Here is a 27,776-nt window from a genome sequence, read left to right on the forward strand (position 1 = left end):
ACTTAAAATGATTTGATCCATTGACTAAATAAAACACTAAGTTTAATTTGAGAAGTGACAATAAAAGCAGACTTTTTTTCTTTTAGCTTTTTCAAATTGTTTTCTAGATAGCACATGCCAGTGGTAATTAACAAATTTAAACCTGTTGTAATTTGTTGATAAAACAAAAACATACTTACAACTCCAAGTTTTCAGTGTATTCTAAAATATGCCATCAAAAATGCTAAGTAGAGCATCATATTCTTCTTCTGAAGCATATCTGAAATACATAAAACCACAGTGAAACAAAATAATTTAATATACATAATAAAATAAATCTAACACTGTTTATCATGCAATGTTCTAGATGTTCACAGATTTATTTCACTAACTGATTTCTGCTCGAGGGAGGACACATAGATGAAACACGTGCTCCTACCTGGATTCTCTTGCAGTAGTTGTATTAATCTGATGAAAGCAGTCCAAGGGCCCACTATTTTTGGAGTACTTCAGTGCATTTGCCTTGGAAGATGCAGAACTTGTATCTTCCTCTAAACCCTGGTCAAGAGTTGTCTGGTCTATTATTTCACAGATTTTAGACTGCAATATAAAATTAACATTTTTGTAAACAATAAATTATGAGAAATTACTTTTATTCTAATTAACCTTGTGTTTTAGAAGCCTCTGCATTTTGTAATTATTTAGCACAATACTATTAATTTCAGGAAAGTTATGGAAAAAGACAGAACAGGTCCATAAGTGGGGATAAAGCTAATATTGATGGCATTAGTCAGGAACTAGCTAAGGTTTCTTTGGAGTGCATAAAGATGGATAAATCTCTGTTGGAGCTTGATGAACTTATTTCTGAGGAGTTTGTCAGGAGCAAGAGAAAAGATGTCTGGGGCCCTGAGAAACATTTTTGTATTTTTTTTTAGCCACAGATGAAGTACTAGAAGACTGGAAGACAACTGAAGTTATGCCTTTATCAAGAAGGGTTGCAAGAACTAGTCAGGGAACTAAAGGCCAGTGGTGAGAAAGTTACAAGAAGGGATTCTGAAGGATAGGATTTACGGATAGTCAGTATGGTTTGTTTTTGGGAGATAATGCCCCCTCCCCCAGCTGCCTATCACCTCCCTCATGGTTCCGCCTCCTTCTTCTACTACCCATTGTTTACTTGCCTATGACGTCACTGCCTCCCCTCCCCCACCCCTTTGTCTTTCAAATTACTGGTCTTTCATCTGAATATACAAGCATTCTTCAAATCCTTCCCCCTCCTTCTTTGTTCAGTCCTGACAAAGGGTTCCAGCCCGAAACGTTGATTCATCGTTTCCACTGATGCTGCCCGACCTGCTGAGTTCCTCCAGCGTGCTGTGAGTGTTCCTTTATTGTACATCATTTATGTCAGTGATTTGGAGAATGTAGGTGCTATAATTAGTAAGTCTGCAGTTGACTTACATTGGTGGTAGAGTGGAGAGCAAAGATGTTTGTCTAAGGTTACAATAGGATCAAGGTCAACCAGGAAAATAGACGAAGGAATGGCAAATAGAATTTAACTCAGGCAAATAAGAAGTTTAACCAGATCATAAAATATACAGGGAATAGCAGGGCCCTCAACAATTAGAAGTTTACATGTCATTGATATCTTGTTAAGTTTTTTCAATGTACTTTTCCACACACTAACACTATTTGCTACTGATACTGCACAATTCTGTTCTAATGTGTAAAGAATGTATTCATGTGAAGATTATTTCCATATTATAGTCATAGAAGCTTTGAACAGGCTAACATTCTAATAAAATAGTAAGAGGTGAATTAAATGTTTGTAAAATCTAAAATTGTGAGTAAATTGATACTGTAGTATCAAGTAATTTAGCTTTTGTTAAAGTGACCAGTTAGTTGCTGCAGACAGCAACACTGCTCAAATCACTAATTCTCAAAGCGAAGTTATTATCTATATTAAAAATGAGTGGGAGGGAGGTAGGGTAAGGAGGAAGGCTGAGTTGGGAATTATCAATAGACTTTGATCAGAATTACTGAATCTACTAAAAACTTAATTTCAAATCAGATACCATTTTCTTATTATTTTATCATGTTTGATGATATATATATTTTTAAAAACTTATGCAAGCATAAGTATAAATTCAACAATGAATAAACAGCAACCTTTTTCTTTGTTCCCAAAATGGGATGCACCAATACTATGGCAAGATAGTTCATCAAGAAATGAAAAAGACACCATCATTCATAATGGCAAATTTGAGTGACATTTGGGATTCAAGCTACAATCTCGGCTGGAGAAAATGAAATGCTGTTAAACATGATTAATCTATTTTAAATTATAACTTACTGTTTCTTGAACTGTTGAGTTAATTGATAAATAGCAAGGTTTTTCCATTGTTTGTAGGTGTCCATGCCTAAAAGCATCAATGACAAATATATTTAAAATATATTTAGACAAATATATTTTGATATACACTGGAAGTAACAAATTTTGATAATACATTTGATGCAAATCTGCATGTGCTGGAAATCTGAAAGAACACCATAAAATGTCAGAAATAGTCAGCAGGTTAGACAACATGTGTGTGGAGTGAGAAACAGAAACAACATGAAAAAGTAAAAAACAGGCAATACACATCAAAGTTGCTGGTGAACGCAGCAGGCCAGGCAGCATCTCTAGGAAGAGGTACAGTCGACGTTTCGGGCCGAGACCCTTCATCAGGACTAACTGAAAGAAGAGCTAGTAAGAGATTTGAAAGTGGGAGAGGGAGGGGGAGATCCAAAATGATAGGAGAAGACAGGAGGGGGAGGGATGGAGCCAAGAGCTGGACGGGTGATTGGCAAAAGAGATAAGAGAGGATCATGGGACAGGAGGCCCAGGGAGAAGGAAAAGGGGTGGGGGGGAACCCAGAGGATGGGCAAGGGGTATAGTGAGAGGGACGGAGGGAGAAAAAGGAAAGAGAGAAAAAGAATGTGTGTATATAAATAAATAACGGATGGGGTACGAGGGGTAGGTGGGGCATTAGCAGAAGTTAGAGAAGTCAATGTTCACGCCATCAGGTTGAAGGCCAGCCAGACGGAATATAAGGTGTTGTTCCTCCAACCTGAGTGTGGCTTCATCTTTACAGTAGAGGAGGCTGTGGATAGACATATCACAATAGGAATGGGATGTGGAATTAAAATGTGTGGCCACTGGGAGATCCCAGAGTGTTTTACATTGCCAAAGAGCCATCAAATGCTGTTCATATGACAAGCCTTTCAATCCTGGAATCATTTTCGTGAACCTCCTTTGAACCCTTTCCAATGTCATCACAAACTTTCTTAGATAAAGAGTCCAAAACTACAGCAGAGGATCTAAATACAGATTGCATGACCACTTTGCTGAACACCTCCAATCAGTTTGAGGGTGACTCTGAAACTACAAATCCACATTAATTACCCACTCTGAGCTCTGTGCTAAAAGCCCCAAGCAAAGTTGAGACAAAGCCCAAGGTAAGTTTAAGGAACAGCACCTCATTTTTTGTCTGGACAAAATTAAGTCACCAGCAGTCAAAGTGGAATTCAGGAATTTTAGACAGCCAGCATTTGTGTTCAATCTACCCTCCCTTTCTCTGCAACTTAACACATACTTGATTTCCAGTATTGATGAAAGGTACTTGAACTAAAACATTGACTCTTTCTCTCTCCATTGCCTGAAATAATTAGTATTTCCATTGCTTGTTTCAAAACACTGTAATTAAAACAGGATTATAGGATTATTTCAAATAAAAGGGCACAATGCACTCCCAAATTAGCTTGGAGCAGCTTTTTTAAATCTCTTATACAAATATACTCTCAATAAGGTATTTTGAAATCTTGTTTTTCAAGATCAGGCTCACTGCAGCAAATTCAAGGACAAAAGGATCTACATTCCATTCAGGGAAGTTTATGTAAAATGATATTGTTAACTATGCACTTATTTAAGGAAGACATCAATTCTCTCATTTCAAATTCTGGTGATTGAAAGAAATTCTGACCTGCCTCTTTCTTTTCCAGTCCAGATGAAGCATTTCAGCCTGAACTATAGTGTGTTTATTTCCCTCCAGAGATGCTGCCTGACCTGTTGGACTTCTCTTGCATATTTGTGCGTGTTGCTCCCGAAAAAAAACTTATTTTTTAAACCTTATAGCATTCTGCAAACTGGACTAACAATTCAAGTTGGGTATGTAAACATGAACCTAGTTAATCAACCAGTGATACATCCTTTTCATTCATACAACAGGAGTTCAAATCCCACCATAATAGTTTGAGAATTGCAAGTCAGATGAAAAGATAAATCTAGAAATAAAAAAACTAACGTCAGCAAACATGAACCTAAAACCAATAGACTGGTATTACAACCTGATGGTTTGACTGCTCTCCTTGGGAATATACTGTAAATCTGCAGTCTTTGGTCAGGATGGTTACCTCATTCTGGACAAACAGAGGCAGGATATAGTTATTTGCCAATGAGACAAGAATATTCTTGAGACCCATCTCAAGATTAAGTGGTCCTGATGAGGAACTTATCTGATGGGTCCAATTTTGCTCCTATGCCTTACGGTGTTATGATTTTAGAAGCTGAGAGTTGTGCTCACTTGAATTAAAAGTACTTATTTGCCTTTAATCGTATTTTAATTTTTCAAAAATATATTTTTGTATTTTATATTATTTTTTCTATGTTTGTCCCATTATTTTAGCAAGTTTGTGAATGTCAGTCAATCACATGCATTTAATTTAAGCATCAGCTTTGAATCTGGGGCCTCACCAGCAGTCAAAACCATTCTGGTGCCTTTGCTGGACCTCTCAGATTGTGTAATGTGGCTCCAGCCACAGTGTTACACTGAGGTATTCCAGCCTAATACTATGACTGGATCTACGCTACACAAAAGGCTTGCTGGTCAGAAAGAGATTCTTCCTATTATGTTTCGCTTCTTATATAAATCAAGATTAAAAATAACCCCGGGCTAACAGTGAACTTCTTGAATCACAACAAAAATTGTGATCTGCAATCTGCAACTAAAACTAGTTTTTGACCTAACTATTTAACACTAAACTCTTTTAAACTCGCTGCATTGTTATTTTACAGCGTATAGACTTATTCTATAGGAATACAACACAAATACTGATTTTAATACATCATTCTAGTAACAGAAATCGCAAGAAATGCAATTGTTTATTTTTTTATTGCTTTCAAGGATCACTAGAAGTCCAGGATTTAATGTCCATCCCTAATTGCTCTTCAGCTTTGAGGCTTGTTTGGATAACTCAGAAGGTATTTAAGAATCACTTTATTGTGAGTCTGAAGCTGACAGAGAGGCCAGAATTGGCAAAGGATTCAGTAATTGGCATTTAGTATTGGTATTTACTGATTCAGTAATCTGGTATTTAGCAGTTACCATTAGTGAGGCAGACTTTTTATTTTGTATGAACTAATTGGCTGTGTTGTGGTGGGATTCAACTCATGTCCATTAGTCTAAGCTTCTGAATTGTTTGTCCAGTAAATTACACATCACCATTATCCTACATTCAATAGGTAATAAACATTGACAGAACTTTTGCTGTTGTCTTTTGATGAATACAGAATATTCAATTAAGTTTTATGCCTGTCTTTCAATAGCATTGACACCTCCTCTTCCCTTTTGAGCTATTTTCTTCAGGGCTCAGAGAGAGAGAAGCCTGGCCACCAGTAAAACTCTGACAATCCCACTATCCAAATATTTGGAAATCCCCACGCTTCAGCATCTTGTTACCTGGGTGATATTTGCTTGCTTTCAACTACCTGGAGTCCCAGTTCCCACGTGTCCTTTGCAACTCACCAGGGCTCTGGTTCTTACACACCCTTGAAACTTAGCTGGTACACTGGAAATTTATTCCAACATCATGTATCACTTAAATAGAAATTCAATTGTCTGGGACATCTGAAAAGTCCCAAACATGGTGCATCACACACAAAATGCTGGTGGAACGCAGCAGGCCAGGCAGCATCTATAGGAAGAAGTACAGTCAATGTTTCGGGCCGAGACCCTTCATCAGGACTAACTGAAAGAAGAGATGGTAAGAGATTTGAAAGTGGGAGGGGGACGGGGAGATCTGAAATGATAGGAGAAGACAGGAGGGAGAGGGAAGAAGCTAAGAGCTGGAAAGCTGATTGGCAAAAGGGATACAGAGTTGAAGAAGGGAAGGATCATGAGACAGGAGGCCTAGGGAGAAAGAAAGGGGGAGGGGAGCCCAGAGGAAGATGGAGAGCAGGCAAGGAGTGATTGTGAGAGGGACAGAGAGAAAAAAAGGGGTAGGAAACATGGTGCATTATGGGATTTTTACCGACTGAATCTGCAGTTTGCTGATTTCTTGTCGACAAGGGACATACCTCAAAATGGATCACCTTTCTATTGCTACTACTGTCCAGCCTCTTCAGTCTGCTGTGCAGCTCCACCATGTAAATACTTAGATCAGAAGAAGGGAGATTAAATCTGATGCAGATGTGTAAAGCATTCATCCAAGAATGCCATTGTTATTTGTACACATCGGAAAACTAGACAACTAATCAACAGGCTTTTACTTGGTAAATCTTACCTATTATGTTTACTGTTTACTGTTTGGTTCTGCAGTTGGTTGTATTCTGTAAAATCTGCATATGTACTAAAGGAAGAATCTATATAAATAATATAAAGATATTACTATACATTCAATTGACCACAGCTAAAAGGCTTTATTACTCTGAACACAAAGTATAGAATGACTATTATTTAAGCAATATTTAGACATTTAAGCAATATGTACTGTTCAAGAAGACTTAACATGGTAGTGACACTTACACATGGCTCAGGATGAAATGAAAATCTTAAAGATGACTACTTTATAAGCAATCCTTGAATTTCAAACAATCGGTTTATGTTTTTTTAACCCTATAGCTCCATTGACTCCTTAGGATACATTTCTTCTATTTACAAATTTATTTTTTTTTACTGTGCACCATTCTCTGCCAGGATGAATACACATTGAGAAGGTTGAAAGCTTTGAGCTCCCAGGAATGCACAGACTTCAAACTCATAGGACATTGCCAGATTCTTTCCCACGAGAAATGATGGCTGTGAGTTGAATATGCCACCATCAGGAGATTTCTCAATTTTGTTACATTGCTAAGGTTGGTGTAATTAATGCCCTTTACCTTCATTCTACTACTGGCAAGGTCTTTCCCTTCCCTTTTTTGCTCACTTAAAATTTATTTGATTTCTGATTTTTCTTACAACCAGGTGCTCCTGGTAGTAAGTTATCAGGAAGTTACTTGTGAAGACAATGAATGCCCCAATTTGGGAGAAGACTGCAATGAACAGATAGATAATGTTCTCCCTAATTTTGTGGTGATTATAAAACTCTGAGACGTGGCATAAATCAGCTTAAAAGGGCTTGGTTGGGGAAGTGGAGTCAGAGTGAGTTTGACCTGCATGCAATCTAGGCAGATGTGTGAGCTTCCATAAACAACATGGTTAGATTTGAGTGAGGATTATCTTGTGGTAGTGTAGCCAGCAAAAATGTTGCTCCTCCAAGACAGCTGGGTGGAAAATGATTTGTGAACTGATGGTTTGTGTTTCCATCAAAGAGGTCCACACACGGTGCCTGCAAAGTATATTTTGGAGCACCATGAATAGGAATTTTAAATCCAGATAAATGGGGATTACAAGGTGGTATTGGTTGCAGCAAAATCTTAAAGATGCAAGGAAGGACCGATGATCAGTGTGATAAGTGTACAATGATCATGAATATACAGCAATGTGATTATGAATACAAGTTCAGTGTGAATTGGCCCTCAAATAATGTTATTTTTCAATCTCAATATTAGGAAAAGATTGTTCTTCCATGACTGAGCAGTGATTATCAATTTTCAAACCAACATATTTGAAAATCATACTGATCCTGATTTTTGTGTGTCATACCGCTGTTGACATGATTTAGGCATTTTGACAGTATAAAAACATAAGAACACAAAAACATAAGAAACAGAAGCAGGAGTAGGCCATCTGGCCCGTCAAGCCTGCTCTGCCATTCAATAAGATCATGCGATCTGACCATGGACTCATCTCCACCTACCCGCCTTTTCCCCATAACCCTTAATTCCCCTACTGTGCAAAAATCTATCCAACCTTGCCTTAAATATATTTACTGAGGTAGCCTCCACTGCTTCAGAGGGCAGAGAAGTCCACAGATTCACCACTCTCTGGGAAAAGCAGTTGCTCCTTACCTCCGTCCTAAATTTATTCCCCCCAAATCTTGAGGCTATGTCACCTAGTTCTAGTCTCACCTACCACTGGAAACAACTTTCTTGCCTCTATCTTATCTATCCTTTTCATAATTTTGTATGTTTCTATAAGACCTCCTCCCATTTTTCTGAATTCCAATGAGTACAGTCCCAGGTGATTCAATCTCTCCTCATAGTCTAATCCCCTCATCTCTGGAATCAACCTGGTGAATCTCCTCTGCAGTACCTCCAAACAGGGCAAGTGAACAGTAAATCTCACCTAAATGGTACTGACTGGTGTCAAGAAACTCAACAATTGTATAAAATTGCTTCATTCTAAAATAACTGTATTATCAACCACAATATACAATTCTTTTGGCCGTTGCACAGTCAAATTTCTGTGTTATATTATTACCTTTCTGGCAATTAATAGTGGTTTCTTCTGAACTGACCAAATTGCTAGCTTGTACCAGCTTCTCATCATCAAAGTCACCCCATAAATCATCTCCTAGGTCAAAAGTCACATTTATGCCTTCTGATGACCAGTACCCACTGTCGTTTGCATCAGAAGAGTTGTAATTGAAAGTCCTGAACATATTTTGGTGTGGCACAATCACAGCTGAACTGGGTTTTGATGAAGTCAAGGAATATTTTCCTAACAAAAATAAAATAAGTTTTAATTACTTGGTCAAAAATCAATCAACAACACTAATATACAGTGGATTCTGGTTAATTGGGACACATTAGGATCAGTACATTTTGGCCCAATTAAGTGGTTGTCCCAATTAGACAAAGTTTCATGGAAATAGTTAAAAAGGTATATAAAAAAAGACAATGTATTTAAATTAAAAAACAGTACAAATTAGAACACAATCAAAACTGCTACAGTACTGTAAAACTCTGTATTAGTTATCGATGGAGAAATTCATCCAGCATATGCTGGCATGTTCTTTTGTTTGATTGTAAATTTTAGAACAAAATCAGTGCAGGAACCTAGTGTTAATAATGGACCGTCTTCATACAATACTATTGATAATTGCATCTTCCAGATCCTAATTTTCATCGTAACGTTCAAGATGCAGACATCCCACCTCTCCCGAAAGTTCCGGGAGTCTCCTGCATATTAATAGTGACTCCCTCATGCCTGCAAATTATATACAATATCACGGAAATCAACTTTTTTGAGAGCGAGCAAGAGAGCACGAGAGAGAAAGCAAAAGAGAAAGCACGAGAGTGACTACGAGAGAGAGAGCGAGAGCAAGCAAGCGACAGCGCGCGAGCGAGAGAGAGAGAGAGAGAAAGCAAGCGAGAGTGAGCGAGCGAAAGCAAAAGAGAAAGCGCGAGAGCGATCACGAGACAGAGTGAGCGAGAGACATAGAGTGAGAGAACGAGAGAGAAAGCAAAAGAGGAAGTGCGAGAGCGACCACGAGAGACAGCGAGAGCAAGCAAGAGCGCGCGAGCGAGAGAGAATAAGTAAGCAAGAGTGCGAGAGTAAACAAGCGAGAGCGACCACGAGAGAGAGAGAGAGAGAGAGAGAGAGAGAGCAAGAGCACGCCATGGGAGTGTGTTCCAAAAAAAGAAAATATAAAATGTACGTCACCCTAGACTACACTAAAGTCTACCCCTGCCTAATAGGGGTCAAAAATAATGACAGTGTTGCTCGCTGCTCTGTTTGTAACAGTGACTTTTCTATTGTCCATGGTGGGTTAAAATGTAAAAGACATGTTGAGGTGAGTTTAACAGGTGTCATTCGTTCATTAGCATAGCTAACGTTATTTAAACTAGCTGGCTGGCTGCTCAGGAGCTACTCTATTGCAAACATCCCACCTCTCCAGGAAGTCTCCCGCAAATTGATGGTGCTACCTCCCTGAAATGAGTTTTTGCAGGGTGAGATGTCTGAAGATGATTGTCAATACCTTCATTTTCATTCCCAGCCATTTCTGGCATCTCCAAGCTTGAAAACAGTAGTGAGCAAAACAGTTCTAAATTGTTTTACTACATATTTCTCACCAACTATCAGTGATAACAATCACTGATTTTGAACACAATCACACACAACTGACACTATTTAAAAACTGTTTGCTTTAAGCATGGTGTAGTGTCCAACAGCCACACACGTGCATGCAACTGACTCTACTTAGAAACTGTTCGTCAAGAGTCTCTAGCTCAAAATAAGCAGCATAGTGTTCCAAGTAAACAAAGGGAATACTGGCTATTTTCTCAATTAGCTTTTGTTCTTTGAGGTGTTTCAAACAAGTGGCTGCTCAAATTAACCAACTGCCCATTCAATCAGAATCCATTGCAAGATCTTGTATACTTAATCTGTTTTCTTGATCCCAAGGGACCACTTAACAAGAAAGAATATGCATGAATGCTAAAATCCTACCTGAACTGCAAGTTAAACATCAAATATTCAGAACTATGTATGCATGTGGCAGATAGAATAGATAAAATTGTGGAAAAGAGATTTTTAATGTATTAATCATGTTAATTTGCAAAAGTCAGTTGGCTTTCTAGAGGAAGAGGAACCAACATAAACACACAAAAAATGTATACTTCTTTGATACATTTGATACTATGGAGTATTTAACCTCATCAATTACTGCTTTTTGCACCCAACACATATCCCTTGCATCATGGCAGTTAATTGCTTCAATCCAGAGATGTGATGGTTTGGCTCATGCCATCTGCTTCAGATACTTGAACCTGGGATCTGGGATTGTTGGGGAGTAGCAAATTCCAGGAGCGGGGAAGGAGGAAGGTAAGAAACTGAAAGTGCTGATAGAGACCCGACATGCTGGAAATGGAACCGTGTCAGACAATCCAGCTCATCCTGATGAAAGGCTGATACTGAGACATCTGCAATATCCAGAATGTAGAAAGGGTCTTGATAAAAGGGTGGGATTCCTTTCTTGAAAACATTTCACGCTGCTATTTTCTGCACCCCATCTGTGCACATGTCAGAGTTTGAAAAAAATGTACTTTTATTTACTTTTTCATTCACGTAAATTTTGACAGAGCCAATTTTGTTCCATATCTTAAAGCAACTTTTTAGATTGCCAATTTTGTTCCATACCTCAAAGCAACTTTTTGGATTGCATTTTGTGAATTCTACAAGGGTGAATTTCTGTTACCAGAATATCCATAACATGAAGGCTGCCTGTGAGAGGGTGATAGTTTAAAGGAGGTGTGAGACAAGTTTTTCTTGAAATAGAGTGGTAGGTGTCTGGACCCTTCCAGACAGGTGATGGGAGCAGCTGTGATAACAATGTTTGAGAGACATTTAATCAACCACATAGATAGGCAGAGAATAGAGGGATATGGACAGTGCAAGCAGAGGGATTAAGTTCATTTGACATTATGGACCAGTGCAGAGAGAGCTGTAGAGCCTGTCCCTATACTGAACTCATTTTTTTTCTTATGAGATACAGTGCAGAGTAGGTCCTTTGAGATGAACCGCCCAGTAACCCCTGATTTAACAATAGCCTAATCATGGAACAAGTTAAGATGACTAATTAACCTACCAATCAGTATGTCTTTGGACCGTGGGACGAAACTGTAGCACCCTGAGGAAAGCCATGCAGTCACGGGAAGAACGTACAAACTCCTTACAGACAGCAGCGGGAATTGAATTCGGGTCACTGGTGCCGTAAAGCACTGTATTAACCTCTACACTACCGATTCACCCCTTTTCTATGGTCTGTGTTTAAACACAAAAACAGTACTGCACAAGGACAGGCATTTCAGCCCACGATGTTGTGCCAAACCAGCTAAAAAACAAATCAAGAACACCCAGACACGAATCCCTCCTACCTACAACATATCCATATCCCTCCATCTTCCTTATATGACTACAGTGAGATTACAATGGGATGAGGGCGGTTTTGGCTAGTGTAGACTGGGAACGCAGGCTATATGGTGGGACAGTTGAGGAACAGTGGAAGTCTTTCAAAGAATTTATCATGGTGCTCAACGAAAGTATATTTCAGTAAAAGCAAGGGCAGTAAGGGTTGGGAGAGCCACCTTGGATAACTAAGAAAGTAAAAGAAGTAATCAAACTAAAAGCTCGTGTATACAAAGTTGCCAAGAGTAGTGGAAAACTGAAAAATTGGGAAGACTTTAAAAGAACCACAAAGCGAGCAATAAAGGAAAGATAGATTATGAAAATAAACTAGCACAAAATATAAAAATGGATAATTAAAGTTTATATAATTATATAAAGCGGAAAAGAGTGGCTAAAGTGAATGTAGGTCCCTTGTAGGATGAGAGGGGAAATTGATATTGGGTAATGAGGAAATAGCAGAGGCTTTGAATGACTATTTTGTGTCTCTCTTTACGGTGGAGGACACATCTAACTTTCAGAGATTTATCACGGTGCTCAATAAAAGTATATTTCAGTAAAAGCAAGGACAGTAAGGGTGGGGAGAGCCTCCCATCACATCCATAATATCTCTCTTTAGCAGAGGACCTCGATACAATAGCCATCAATAAAGAAGTAGTGCTGAGTAAACTTGTAGGCCTGAAGATAGACAAGTCCCCTGGTCCTGATGGAATATATCCCAGGGTACGGAAGGAAAAGGCAGAAGTTATAGTAGAGGTTTTGGTGATAATTTACCAAAATTATTTGGACTCTGGGCTGGTCCTGTCGGATTGGAAGATGGAGAACGTCATGCCGCTGTTCAAAAAAGGATGTAGGCAAGAGGCAGGTAACTATAGGCCAATTAGTTTAACCTCTGTAGTTGGGAAAATGCTTGAAGCTATCATTAAAGAAGAAATAGCAAGGCATCTGGAAAGAAATGGATCCATTAGGCAGATGCAGCACAGATTCAGCAAAGGCAAGGCCTGTTTGACAAACTTACTGGAGTTCTTTGAGGATATAATGAGTGCAGTGGATAGAGGAGAACAGATAGACATTATTTACTTGGATTTCCAGAAGGTGTTCAATAAGGTGCCACATAAAAAACTTATCCATAAGATAAGGATGCATGGAGTTGGGGTTGATGTATTAGCATGGATAGAGGATTGGTTAACTTATAGAAAGCAGAGAGTTGGGATACATGGGTGTTACTTTGGCTGGCAATCAGTGGTGAGCGGTGTGCCGCACGGGTCGGCGCTGGGCCCACAACTGTTCACGTTATACATTAACAATCTGGAAGAGGGGACAGAGGGTAATGTATCTAACTTTGCTGATGTCACTAAATTGAGTGAAAGCAAATTGTGAGGAAGATACGTAGAGTCTGCAGATAGGTTAAATGACTGGGCAAGGGTCTGCCAGATGGAATACAGTGTTGGTAAATGTGAGGTCTTACACTTTGGAAGGAAAAGTGGAAGAGCAGATTATTATTTAAATGGTAAAAGATTGCAGCATGCTGCCGTGCAGAGGAACTTGGGAGTGCTTGTGTATGAATCACAAAAGTTTAGTTTGCAGGTGCAGCAGGCTATCAAGAAGGCAAATGGGATGTCAGACTTCATTGCTAGAGGGACTGAATTTAAGAGCAGGGAGGTTATGCTGCAACTGTACAGGGTACGAGTGAAGCCGCACCTGGAGTACTGCATGCAGCTCTGGTCTCCTTAGGAAGGGTATACTGGCTTTGAAGGTTCACCAGGTTGATTCCAGAGATGAGGGGGTTAGACTATGAGGAGAGATAGAGTCGTCTGGGACTGTACTCGCTGGAATTCAAAAGAATAAGAGGGGATCTTATAGAAACATAAAATTATGAAAGGGATAGATGAGATAGAGGTAGGAAAGATGTTTCCACCAATAGGTGAGACTGGAACTAGTGGACAGAGCCTCAAGATTTGGGGGAGTAGATTTAGGATGGAGATGAGGCGGAACTGCTTTTCCCACAGTGTGGTAAGTCTGTGGAATTCTCTGCCCACTGCAGGCTAACTCAGTAAATATATTTAAGACAAGGTTGGATAGTAGGGGAATTAAGGGTTATGGGGAAAAGGCAGGTAAGGTGGAGGTGAGACCATGGCCAGATCAGCCATGATCTTATTGAATGGCAGAGCAGGCTTGATGGGCCAGATGGCCTACTCCTGCTCCTGTTTCTTATGCTCATATGTTCTTATATCCATGTACCTATCCAAACATCTCTTAAAAGCCTCTAATGTATTTGCCACTACTACCATATCAGGCAGTGCATTCCAGGCATCCACCACTCTGAGTAAAAAACTTACCCCTCACATCTCCCTTGAACCCACTCTCTCTCACCTTCAATGCATGCCCTCTGGTATAAGACATTTAAGACCATAAGACATAGGAGAAGAATTAGGGCATTTTTCAGCCCATCAAGTCATGGTTAATCCTGGATCCCATTCAATCCCATACACCTGCCCTCTCACCATAGCCCTTGATGCCCTGACCGGTCAGGAATCTATCGACTTCCGCTTTAAATATACCCATGGACTTGGCTTCCACTACAGTCTGTGGCAGAGCATTCCACAGGTTCACCACTCTTTGGCTAAAAAAATTCCTCCTTACTTCTGTTCTAAAAGAACGCTCCAAAATTTTGAGGCTGTGACCCCTAGTTCTGGATACCCCACCATAAGAAACATCCTCCCCACATCCACCTTATCTCGTCCTTTCAATATTCAGTAGGTTTCAATGAGATCCCCACACATTCTTCTAAATTCCAGTGAGTACAGACCCAAAGCTGCCAAATGCTCCTCATATGTTAACCCCTTCATTCCCAGAATAATCCTCGTGAACCTTATCTGGACTCTCTCCAGTGACAGTACATCCTTTCTGAGGTAAGGGGCCTGAAACTGTTGATATCCTCCAAGTGGAGCCTGACTAGTGTTTTATAGAGGCTCAGCATTATCTCCTTGCTTTTAGATTCTATTCCCCTTGAAATAAATGCCAATGTTGCATTTACCTTCTTTACCACAGATTCAATCTGTCAATTAACCTTCTGGGAGTTTTGCACGAGGACTCCCAAGTCTTTTGCACCTCTGGTGTTTGAATTTTCTTCCTATTTAGATAATAGTCTGCACTATTGTTCCTTCGTTCCTTTTACTAAAATACATTGTCATACATTTTCCAACACTGTATTCCATCAGCCACTTTATTCCCATTCTTCCAATTTCAACTCTGGGAAACATATACCTTCTGTCTTCTCTATCTCTGCCTCTCAATCTTGTAAACGTCTATCAAATCTCCCCACATTTTCGACACTCCAGAGAAAACAACCCACGTTTATCCAGCCTCTTGTGATAGCACATATCATCTAAACCCGGCAGCGTCCTGGTGAACCTCTTCCGCACCCTCTCCAAAGCTTCAGCAACCTACCTACAGTTGGGTGACCAGAACTGTATATAATACTCCAGATGAGGCTTAACCAGGGTTTCACAAAGTTGCAACTTAACTTCCTGACTTTTGAACTCAATGCCTTGACGAATAAAAGCAAGCATTCCATAAGCCTGATTAACCACCTGAGTATCCACTTTCAAGGAGCTATGAAGTTCTCTCTGCTCAGCATCTGTCTCCTTGCATTTGCCCTACCAAGGTGTAACACCTCATATTTATCTGAGTTAAACTCTGTCTGCCATTCCTCAGCTCACATCTACAACTGGTTTATGTCGTGCTATATTCTTTCCACAACTCCAACAATCTTGGTATCATCCACAAACTTACTAACCTACCCATCTACATTTTCATCCACATCATTTATATATGTTACAAACAGCAGAGGTCCCAGCACAGATCCCTGTGGAACGCCACTAAACCAGAAGTATATTGTATGTCAGAGAGAGAAAATTGACATAGATAGTATTACTACCAGCAAAATTCTTCTATACAGTAACATACCTTCATCACCATGTGTTTGCAGTTGTTGATAACTGCTTCTACAGATGTCTAGTTGATCCCAGTTTTGTGCTTGAGCTGTTGGAGTAAGCCTTGTTTCATAGTACCTTGAAGATAATTCCACATGAAAAGTATAATGTGATAACATTTAACCTTCATATTGAATGTGATAAACTTCTTTCTATTTAAGAGGTGAATCATATTACCTTGGTATTGCTGACAATGGACGCTTTGGCACATATGCAAACTGTTGAAGATTTACTGATCCCAATTCATTTAGCATCTCTACCTGTTATAAGAAAGTGTAATTTTTAAACTCCCTTAATCTTTATGAAGTAGTTTGCTGAAACTTCACTATGCAGAGAAAAGTTACCTTCAGTCGCTTAACAGACGGGGCTGAGGAAGTCTCACTTCTACTTTTAAGGTCACTGAGATAGGAAGAAAGTTTTGTTGTTGCTTCTGTTGTAATATCAGTCTGCATGACTGATACGCCAAACTTACCTGCAAGCAAAACAAAAAAAGAAAATCACTAGATTAGCAATTGCAACAAAAATTAGGATTTGATCAAGCTAAAGTGATGAGACCTTTTGGGATAGATCCAAGAGCATTGAAAAAATGTGGAGAATAGAACTCCAAGTAATTATAGCTGTGATATTAATTTGGGGGTGGTTGAAGATACTGGCAAGATCTCAATTAGCAGGAAACCATCCTACCAATGGCGGCATTAGGCTTGGAGGTTTTAACTTCTGAGCTTCATCTCGGCAGTCCTCAACTGGTTCCAAACCAGAACTGATGGCTAACAGGAATGCTGATTTTGTACAACACCACATATAGAAGGAGCAAATAAATTGTAAATAAGGGGTTGAGAATCTTCTTCATCGGCTAGAAGGCAGTGGTACTTAGAAATAAAGAGAAAATTTTCTGATACTCCCTGGTTTAACATGGGAAATCTTAAGATATAGAAAGACTAATCTTCAATTCAATTCAAGTTTAATAGTCATTTAACCATACATGAAGACTCATGGATACAGCCAAAAGAGACAGTGTTACTATGGGGTCAAAGTACAAAGACACATTCAGACATCCCACCCTGCAAAAACTCATTTCAGGGAGGTAGCACCATCAATTTGCGGGAGACTTCTGGGAGAGGTGGGATGTTTGCAATAGATTAGCTTCTTAGCATCCAGCCAGCTAGTTTAAATAACGTTAGCTATGTTAATGAATGAATGACACCTGTTAAACTCACCTCAACATGTCTTTTACATTTTAACCCACCACGAGCAATAGAAAAGTCACTGTTGCAAACAGTGCAGCGAGCAACAGTGTCATTATTTTTGACCCCTATTAGGCAGGGGTACACTTTAGGGTAGTCTGCGGTGAGGTACATTTTATATTTTCTTTTTTTGGAACACTCTGCCACTCTGACTTTTTTTTTGGAACTCTCTCGCTCTTGCTCTCACTTTCTCTCTATCGCGCGCGCTCTCGCTCGTGGTTGCTCTCACTTGTGCTTGCTTTCTCGCTCTTGCTCTTTCTCTCTCACGCTTGCTTTCTCGCTCTCACTCTCTCTCTTGCGCTTTCTCGCTCGTGGTTGCTCTCACTCGCTTTCTCACTCTCTCGCACACTCTCTCACGCTTGCTCTCAAAAAAAATCAATTTCCGGGACATGGTATATAACTTGCGGGCATCAGGGAGCCACTATTAATTTGCGAGAGACTCTCAGACCTTCTGGGAGAGGTGGGATGTCTGCACATTACGATCAGTCACATACAGTAAGCACACACAAGATCACAATTACATAACAAGAGTTCCGAGGCCCACCTCGCCCCACTCAAATGCAACGCCACAACGTGATGCATACAAGTCAAACCCATATAGAAAACCAGTAAAAATACAATGGCGCAGAAGATACAATTCTGCATTGATAAATATTAGTCCAGACACCACCCCCCCCCCCCACTCCCACCCTAGCTCATTGATATCATCTATCGATTGGGCCCTGACACCCATTAGGTGACACCATGGCTTTGAGGCCCAGTTCTCGCAGTGACGACTGACTCCCATGAGGCAAATCTGTTGCTTTTGAGGCCTGGTCCTCGCATATACAAGCACATATAGAATATTAGTAAAACCATAACCAGATAAATATATATGTATATAGTCCAGACCCATCTTAAATCTTCATTCACCATAATTGTGCTATGCTGCCCCTGGTAGAGCAGGAAGGTTTGGACTCCTCCCCTCTAGCAGCTGAAAAGCAAGCATCCCTGCAGCCTGAGGCCCAAGTCCATTGAGTGCTGCTAAAAAATCTGCATTCGGCCACAATGAGTTTGTCTTCTGCTGAGCGAAACCCTGGGAGGGCAGCTCCAACTCTGTTCCGGATTTTGTGCCATACCACCCCTGTGAAGTACAATTACTTTGACCCTCACTCCGGCTGGCTGCAAACAGGCAACACCGAGGCTTCAGGCCTAGTCCTCGCTATGACCAAGGGCTAGGCCCCTTCCATCTCCCACTGATCACATCCAATAAATTAGCGAATCAAACTTGCAGTGTACCAGATTAACAATGCCCAAAGAGGTCTTGCGATCACAAGAAAAGTGACCATGGTGGCCACTCACTACTTGACAGTAAGCCTCAATCGACTCAGGCAGCAGCATGTTGCACAGCTCCTTCATTATCTCTGCCAGCGATCAACGTGCTGATGGTGTAGACCTGCAGTACTTTGAGTTCTGAATGTATAGCAGGATCTTGTGATCATTAGACATACATTTAAGTAGAACGCTAGGGCCTTTTTTTGACCCCATAGAGACCGTTGTGACCAGTCACACCACTATCTTGTTGTTAGCTTCTTTCTTCAACCGGATTGGTCTGATAGGAAAGGCATAACACCTTCCTGTGCAAGAGTGGCACCATGTTTGTTCCCAAGATTTTATATGAATCTTGCTACATACTTAAGGGCCCACAAAGGTATCCAAAAGGCATTTTTCTTGACTGCTATTAAGAGAACCGTAAAAGTGGGACTGTAGGATTATGGCTATCAAACCCCATTCTCCCCCTCCTTCAACTCCCAACATGGGAATGGAGATGAAATACCTCTTCACATTTTAGGCCTACATTTGGATATATACAATTTCAATAGCACAAAACTACTAGTGTCTATATTCAGTACTTACAACATTCATGACCACATTTATCTTTATTCTTGCAGTAATGATTACAGTGTCTTTTTCGTGGTGCTGTGCAACTGACATCATTGGAAAATCCTGTATTTATAATTGAGATACAATGAAGATAAGGAAGTTCAATGCAAAATTTAATCTTCAAATGTTAGACTGTCTCAATTTTTAAGTCATCTTAGAGATATTGATACAATATTGATTTGAAGATTATTGTTTTGAAATATTTTGCAAACTACTGACAATTTCTCACCATTTTTTCTGTACAAATGATTGCTTACTCATCACAATATACCAACGATGTATGGTCCCGTTAATGTACAGTTAATAGCAAAGTAACCAAAATTGAAGATATTCACTATATTGCTCCAAATGCCCCCTCAAACCCTGGCTGAACTGATCTAGATCTCAACTCTATTCTCCTGTCCAAATTCTATGTATTCTAATATCTACCTTAGCCTCCAACTGTACTTAGTGACCATATGCCCTCAGCTTTGAGATAGAGAATTCCTAAGATTCATAATCCTCGAGTAGAACTTTCTTCTGATTTCAGTCTTAAGTGACAGTTCTTAACCTGACACTATTTCCTGAATTCTACACTCCACAACCAGAGTATACATCTTCACAGCACCGAGCCTAACAAGCCTCTTCAATATCTTATCCATCAGTAAGATGAATTTATTTCTCTTATAAACTTCTATTAAATTGTTCCCCATAAGAAAACTTCCTTATTTTGATAATCAGACTACACTCTAATTGCTGCAATGCCTTTAAAGTGAAGTATGTCCTTCCTTATATTAAAAAAAAGGAGACCAAAATCATAGACAATACTAATGAGGACTCATGAAAGACCTGGATTGCTGTAGTAAGATTTTGTCACTCTTATATTCCATTGTCCTTGAAATAAAAGCCTAAATCTTATTTGCCTTCTTAAATACTTTCTATAAGCAGACTTTCACTTTGTTTCTTTGTTTATGAAACAGTCTATTGTCAATTGTTTTTTGCATACCCCATATACTTTCTGTATCTGATACCATGACCTGGATCTGGGCCGTACCTTCCGAATATCTGGACCTGCCTCTTGGTTTTTTTTTGCACTACCTTACTTTCCCTTTTCTGTTTTCTATTTATGATTTATAATTTAAATTGTTAATATTTACTATCGATTAGCGCAAAGCACAGAATTAAGTATCGCTGTGATGATTGTACACTCTAGTATCAATTGTTTGGCGACAATAAAGCAAAGTAAACTGTTTTGCATCTCAAACGTACACTTAGTTAATAAAGCTAACAGCAAAAACCTTTTTTTTCAAATATATAAAGTGAAGAGAAATATAATACTATTAAATTCCAATATAGAAACAACCATTGTTGACAAAAATGGATCCTAAGATTAGAAGTTACTGATGTATTAGACTAAATTTATCCGTTAGTACACTTTAAGAGAAATGGTTCATGGAAGGCCTTGCAAAAAGTATCCTGTTTTCGACAGACTCACTCTCTCCAACACAACTGAATAAACATAATTAGCTGTCTTCTTAAAAAAACCACGTGATATAAGTAATTTTCTACATCAACTTTTTAAGAATTTAAAAAAGTACCTTTCATCACATGGTTAGAGGAAACCGCTGATGAATTTTCTGTGCCATTTCGTTTTGCTAACTGAGTGTTTTGTCTGTCTGAATTTCCATGAATAAAATGTGTTCCAAACTTCCTTGGTCCTGAATAAAAAACTGTATACTTTTGCTGAATATCCAATCCAACTAGGTGGAAAAGAAGAAACAACATATTGTTAACAACTTTCATCTGAAGAATGCGAAGTACAGTTAAAAGTCAGTGCTTTCCCATTAATGGAAGTATAGGAACCTCAAGAGGAATTGCTGGAGGGTTGGATGGCAATGCAAGCCAGGTGAATGGTGGGCTAATGTTGCCTTAACTCCACTATGCAAGGGCAACTGCCTGTGATTTCACATGCAAAAAAGCTTTACTTGCAATAAAATGAACTATGCAAGCATCCTACATTCTGGTTCTTTTTATATAGCTCTAATCATTACATCAGCATGCACCTAATAATAGACTCTACAAACTTAGTAGATTTTGTGTGTTTGTTTGTGTCAGACAAGGTGAGGGTGCTGAGATGGAGTTCTGTTGTCACGGCCAGCATATTAGGAGAATGTGGAACTAATGCTGAATATTAGCCATGATCTTACTGAAAGGAAGAAAATATTTAAATAACAATATGGCTTAATTGATTTCCCCATTAATCCTATGGCAATATGGCAAACTGCTCTACTTCTTTTATTTACATGAAATTTTTATTCAAGTGGATTCCTGTTAATTGGGCCATCAGTTAAACAGGGCTGCAGCAGTCTTGGGACAAAGAACAAAAACTAATTGAGAAAATAGCCAGGATTCCATTTGTTTATTTGGGACACTGTGCCTCTTTAATTGGAGAAGGAGACTCTTGCCGAACAGTTTCTAACTACCGTCAGACACGTGCACTTGTGTGACCGTTAGACACTACATCATGCTTAAAGTGAACAATTTTTAAATAGCGTTACTTATGTGTTTGTGTTCAAAAGTAGTGACTTCTGTCACTGATAGTTGGAGAGTAATAAGCAGTAAGACTATTCAAAACTGTTTTGCTCACTGCAGTTTGAAGCATTCATGCTTGGAAATGCCAGAAGCAGCCATGAGCGAAAATGAAATGCTTTCACCTCTGCAACAAGTTAGAAACTACAAAGAATTTGAAGATACTGACAATCATCTTGAATGTTACAATGAAAATAAAGATTTAGAGGATGCAATTGTCAAAAGTATTGCACGAGAACTGTCCATAACCCACACAAGGTGTGTGCTGAATGTGTTCATTTACAGTCAATCAAAACAATGTGACAGCATCCTCTGTCCATATCTTTTAGGAACTAATACACAGTTTTATCATACTATAGTAGTAGTATTGGTACCAAATTGTTCTGTATTCCATTTAAATACTTCATTTGTTACTCAGTTAAAATGTAGTTTTGTTTTTTTTATAGCTTTTTAGCTATTTCCATGAAACTTTGGCTAATTGGGGTAGCCGCTCGATAGGGTCGAAATGTACTGGTCCCGATGTGTCCCAATTAACTGGAATCCACTGTTCTGATTTTTTTCATTAAGAAATGTTCAAATGCACCCATATAAAATCCATAGCAAAATATCTGATTTTAATTCAAGAAAATTAGTTTCAATTGATAAATTAGAGCTGTAATTTATAAATCAGATTTATCACATGTTATTTAATAATTGTGTTATTTAGCAAAAGCTGGTTTGCTTAGCTTGTCTTTTTCCTACTATAGTCAATTTGGAGACTGCAGGAGATAAGAAACTGCAGATTCTGGAATCTGAAGCAAAATACCAACACATGGAAGAGCTTACTGGTCTGCAGCATCTGTGTGAGGAAAAGGATGGTCAATGTGTTGAAAGTTCATCTTTCTTCAAGTAATAAAAGGATTAGGTTCCACCCCCCCCCATTACATTACATTACATCTGTTACATTATATTTTCTGCATAAGGATAGTGCTTTTCTTGCCCTCTCCTTTAATCCAATCATCTGCTACAAATGGTCTGGAATTTTGAACCACACCTTTGAATCTCAACATGTGAATCTAAAATGGATTACTTTCTAATAAACTCTGCTGTTTTAGATCTATATGCTGTATCTACATACTTACATGTTTTATGAAACCAAGGTACCACAGACCTTCACTACAGAATCTAAGACATAATTCACATTAACTTACAAACTCTTTATAGTTCATAAAATCTGCAGAAATTACACTGGAAAACACTTGCTAATCTATCAGAATCACAGAATCGGGTTTATTATCACGTGTCGTGAAATTTGTTAACTTAGCAGTAGCAGTTCAATGCAATACATAATATAGAAGAAAATGAATAAATAAATAACAGTATACGTATATGGAATAGATTAAAAATCATGCAAAAAACAGAAATAATATATATTAAAAAAGTGAAGTAGTGTTCACGGGTTCAATGTCCATTTAGGAATCGGAAAGCAGAGGGGAAGAAGCTGTTCCTGCATTGTTGAATGCATGTCTTCAGGCATCTGTACCTCCTACACAATGGTAACAGTGAGAAAAGGGCATGCCCTGGGTGCTGGAGGTCCTTAATAATAATAGACACTGCCTTTCTGAGACACCACTCCTTGAAGATGTCCTGATTACTTTGTAGGCTAGTACCCTAGATGGAGCCGACTAAATTTACAACCCTCTGCAGCTTCTTTCGGTCCTGTGCAGTAGCCCCCCCCCCATGCCAGACAGTGATACAGCCTGTCAGAATGCTTTCCACAGTACATCTATAGAAGTGTTTGAGTGTATTTGTTGACATACCAAATCTCTTCAAACTCCTAATGAAGAGCAGTCGCTGTTTTGCCTTCTTTATAACTGCAGTGATATGTTGGAACCAGGTTAGGTCCTCAGAGATTTTGACACCCAGGAACTTGAAACTGCTCACTCTCTCCACTTCTGATCACTCTATGAGGACTGGTATGTGTTCCTTTGTCTTACCCTTCCTAAAGTCCACAATCAGCACTTTCGTCTCACTGATGTTGAGTGCCAGGTTGTTGCTGCAACACCACCCCACTAGTTGGTATATCTCACTCCTGTACACCCTCTCATCTCCATCTGAGATCCTACCAACAGTGGTTGTATCATCAGCAAATTTATGGATGGTATTTTAGCTATGCCTAGCCTCACATTCATGGGTATAGAGAGAGTAGAGCAGTGGGCTAAGCACACACCCCTGAGGTGCACTAGTGTTGATAGTCAGAGAGGAGGAGATGTTATCACCAATCCACACAGATTGTGGTCTTCCGGTTAGGAAGATGAGGATCCAATTGCAGAGGGAGGTACAAAGGCCCAGGTTCTGTAACTTCTCAATCAGGTTTGTGGAAATAATGGTATTAAATGCTGAGCTATAGTCAATGAACAACATCCTGACATAGGTGTTTCTGTTGTCCAGGTGGTCCAAGGCCATGTGAAGAGCTATTGGGATTGAATCTGCAAATGACCTATTGGGGCATTAGGCAAATTGCAATAGGTCCACTTTCAAATTATCTACTATTTTTTACAGTTTAAGAGAAAAATAAAATTCTGCAGCACCTAAGAGCATCAGAATTTGCCCCCAATCTATAATTGCAAATTTATGGAATGGATCTCCATAAAAGGAACCTAATTTTTTCTCAAATAAAAAACTGGCTGAGCATTTAACAATAAAGCACGATTTAACAATAAAAAAGTAGTGAAATGCAACACAGTGTCACTGAATCAAAGTTGTACAGCATAGAAATATGCCCTTTGACCTACCACTTCCCTGAGTATATGTTGTACCATTTTAATTAAATAAAATTGCCCATTTATGTGCATTAGGTCAATAGCCTTCTATACCCACTGTAGTGATGGGAAGCTTGAGTTCTGCTATATTGTACAATGGTGGGTATTGCATAAAAATAAAAAGTATTTCAGGATGTATATTGTATACATTCCTCTGACATTAAATTGAACCTACTGAACATTTTCTTTTACTTAAAGATATCACAATAGGTTTTAGATAGAAATTTCATGAAAAGACTAGTGTCCTCTAATTTCCTCAGGCTAGCAAAATTGCAGCTCTTGAATATAAAATATTAACTATAAAACTCAACTTACCATAGTCAGAACTGATAAGATTAATACTTAGTTCTTCACCTTTAAAAGGTCTTTTAACTTCAATTTTTTTTGACCAACTTCCATTTTTAAGCAGCGCTAAATCCCTATTTTGAAAGAAAACAAGGTCAGCACCTTTTTAGGTTTAGTGGGTGTGGTAGAGCTAAACTAAATGGAAAATGTTATTCATAGTATTCATTGTTTCTTAGAAGGGTTATTAAATGGGAAATGCATGGCAGAAAAATTTGCTTTATTCTTGAGATTGACACTGCAAAGTTTCATAGGGAACTACATCCATTACTTCACATGCTATTGATTATGACTTCACCAATAATACATTCCAAGCTCTTCTTTCATGAGGGCTGCCATTGTGGAGCATATGGGGAAAAAAAAACAGGTTGGCTGCAGACGGAGAGAAATTCGGACCTCAGAATCCATTATCAGAGGATCATTAGGGAAGGGGGTTATTGGGGTCAGTACTAGATAGTTGGAATTGGAAGTTTGGGTTATGATCATGTACAGAGTTAGATCATGATTGGATTGTGGGTGACATGAGTGGAAATTGCCAAGAGAAAACAAATTTTTTAAATTAGTGGACAACTAAAATGGGTTCCTAGAATAGGAACCCACAGTTTTGGAGCTGTTCCAGCAAGTTCATTTATTCTAGTTAGAGATAGTGCAGAATAGGTCCTACTGACACACCCCACCCATTTAACCCCTGTCTAGTAACAGCACAATTAATAATGACCAATTCACTTACTAACCTTTGGAACGTGGGAGGAAACCAGAGCACCTGGAGAAAACCCATGTGGTTTATGGGAAGAAGATACAAACTTCTTCCTGACGGTGTTGGAATTCCTTCACTAACAGCAATCAGACCACAGAAACAATGTGAAACCCTACTTCTGATGCCTAGCCTACAGTATGCACCATTGAAAAAAATCATTGCGAAGGCTGGTTGCTTCTATGTTGATCCATAGAAGGTAATGGAAGGAAAATCAATAACTTGTGATTCAGACAATACATCCTGATTTTCTTTAGCAAAGAAAACATTTTCATTGTATTTAATTTCCTTAGTACATATGAACACTGAACTTTTGATAGAATACAGGGATTCTCCGGCAGCTCTTTCCTCACTTGCTGAATAAAAATGGTACAGGTGGAGCATGAAGCTCATTACTGCTGTTTCTAAAGGCTACCACTGAGTAGCTCAGAATGACGATAAAATGGTACTAACCAAACAAAAGAAGGACTTTCAGGGAGTATATTCTCACTCTACTCTACCCTTAGAATATATTGAAGAAGCCATCAGTGCTCATTTATTTTCTTCCTTTAGTTCTCATTTCTTGTGGATGCACTATAGTGATGGTAGAACTTTTCCTCCCTTACTTGGTAGCTTGGTTCTAGATGGTGGTGATCCCAAGAGCAGTCTGTCCTGCAAATCAACTGATCCGCAGCCCAGGCAAGTGCCTTGGATCCACATGGTGCTGATGCAACCACTTCAGTACACTGCCAGTGTTTTCTGTTTATCCAATTAATATTAGCTGTATCAACAGAATGGATCTATGTTTAGCCTCGGTCTTCTATTTTTGAAACCATTTTAATATTTTATCCTCTTCCTCCTTTTCAATTCTACCAACTCCATTTACAGTATCTAAACTAAGATTGAAAATGAGTATGTTCAGACCAAAACGGGAGAAACAGCAATATTCTATACTGGGTATTTTTTAAGCAGTTTAGATACTTGCGTGATTTTCTGCTTGTAAATAACTTGGTTGTCTGCATCTCCTATGACGAGGGAGGTATAGTGATTATCAGATGCCGTTCTTTTTTTCTGTAGTTGCTGATAATTTGTTAAGGTAATTGTCACAACAATTTCTGCCACTGAATCATGGTATTTTGCAAGCTTCAAAAGAAAAAAATTCCAAATGAATGAATTAAACATCATTACCATCAAACACATAAATACAGATAAATTAATTTCAATGGAGGAAATTTTATACTGCTTGTACTTATTGCAATGTTATAAGTATATAAAAAGAACAGCATTTTATTGTATATACTGAAAAATTAAAAACTCCTTTGGAAGGAATTCATGACAAAACAATTGTCAAAATGTTTGCCAAAGGGAAGTCACTTCTTAATGTGCAAACTAAGAATGGTATGATCACCTGTTCAACACTTAGTTCATATTTTGGGAGGTGAATAACAGATTCTCGTATCTGGTTCCCAAAAGGAGGGTGTCTATTCACAATCTGCAAAATAATAATGACTGTGAATCCCTCTTTCAAATTCTGCATACATTTAATATATTATAATCAAGGTAGAGCCAAGTTAATCAAAATCAGCATTCAACAGCATCAGTATTTCTATAATGTCTGCTAAGAAAATAAATGTATTTAAATTGAAACAACTTTCATATTTGAAATGTACATTTGTTAGTGCTTTAGCAGCATTATGAAAGAAATGAAAATAGATGAATTCAGCAATAGTATGCTGCAAATAACAATTTTGATTATTTATTGATGAAAGAAGTTAATATCAGATGCAGAATTTTGTAATTTTACCCCACAATATTTACTTTCAAAATACTGTTTAAACAATCAAGTAGAAAAAAAACTGAAGGAAAAATAACAAGTAGTTCTTAAATATTCAGAGCCTATAAAAAATATTCACCACCATCACCCCCAGGGAAATTTTCATGTTTTATTGTTCTACAACATTGAATCATAGTGGAGTTAATTTGGCTTTTTAGATATTGATCAACAGAAAAAGACTCTTTTGTGTCAAAGTGAAAACAAATTTCTACAAATTGGTCTGAATTTATACAATTATTAAACACGATAATGGATTGCA

At 38.6% G+C, this 27,776-nt stretch overlaps 1 protein-coding gene across 1 annotated transcript in view; it reads right to left on the reverse strand.

Moving 5' to 3' along the window:
- Nucleotides 1-201: 201 nt before the first annotated feature.
- hfm1 (helicase for meiosis 1) overlaps nt 202-27,776 on the reverse strand; it is a 152,911-nt gene continuing 125,336 nt past the window's right edge. Inside the window, 14 exon segments of the mRNA XM_063063463.1 lie at nt 202-259; nt 419-579; nt 2,327-2,393; nt 6,574-6,652; nt 8,652-8,891; nt 16,047-16,150; nt 16,250-16,332; nt 16,417-16,544; nt 19,213-19,269; nt 20,705-20,752; nt 20,817-20,978; nt 24,924-25,027; nt 26,669-26,826; nt 27,092-27,175. Coding sequence (XP_062919533.1) covers nt 202-259; nt 419-579; nt 2,327-2,393; nt 6,574-6,652; nt 8,652-8,891; nt 16,047-16,150; nt 16,250-16,332; nt 16,417-16,544; nt 19,213-19,269; nt 20,705-20,752; nt 20,817-20,978; nt 24,924-25,027; nt 26,669-26,826; nt 27,092-27,175 — 1,533 coding nt within the window.

Source organism: Mobula hypostoma, chromosome 12 (assembly GCF_963921235.1).
Source record: "Mobula hypostoma chromosome 12, sMobHyp1.1, whole genome shotgun sequence".
In the NCBI taxonomy this organism is placed as follows: Eukaryota; Metazoa; Chordata; class Chondrichthyes; order Myliobatiformes; family Myliobatidae; genus Mobula; species Mobula hypostoma.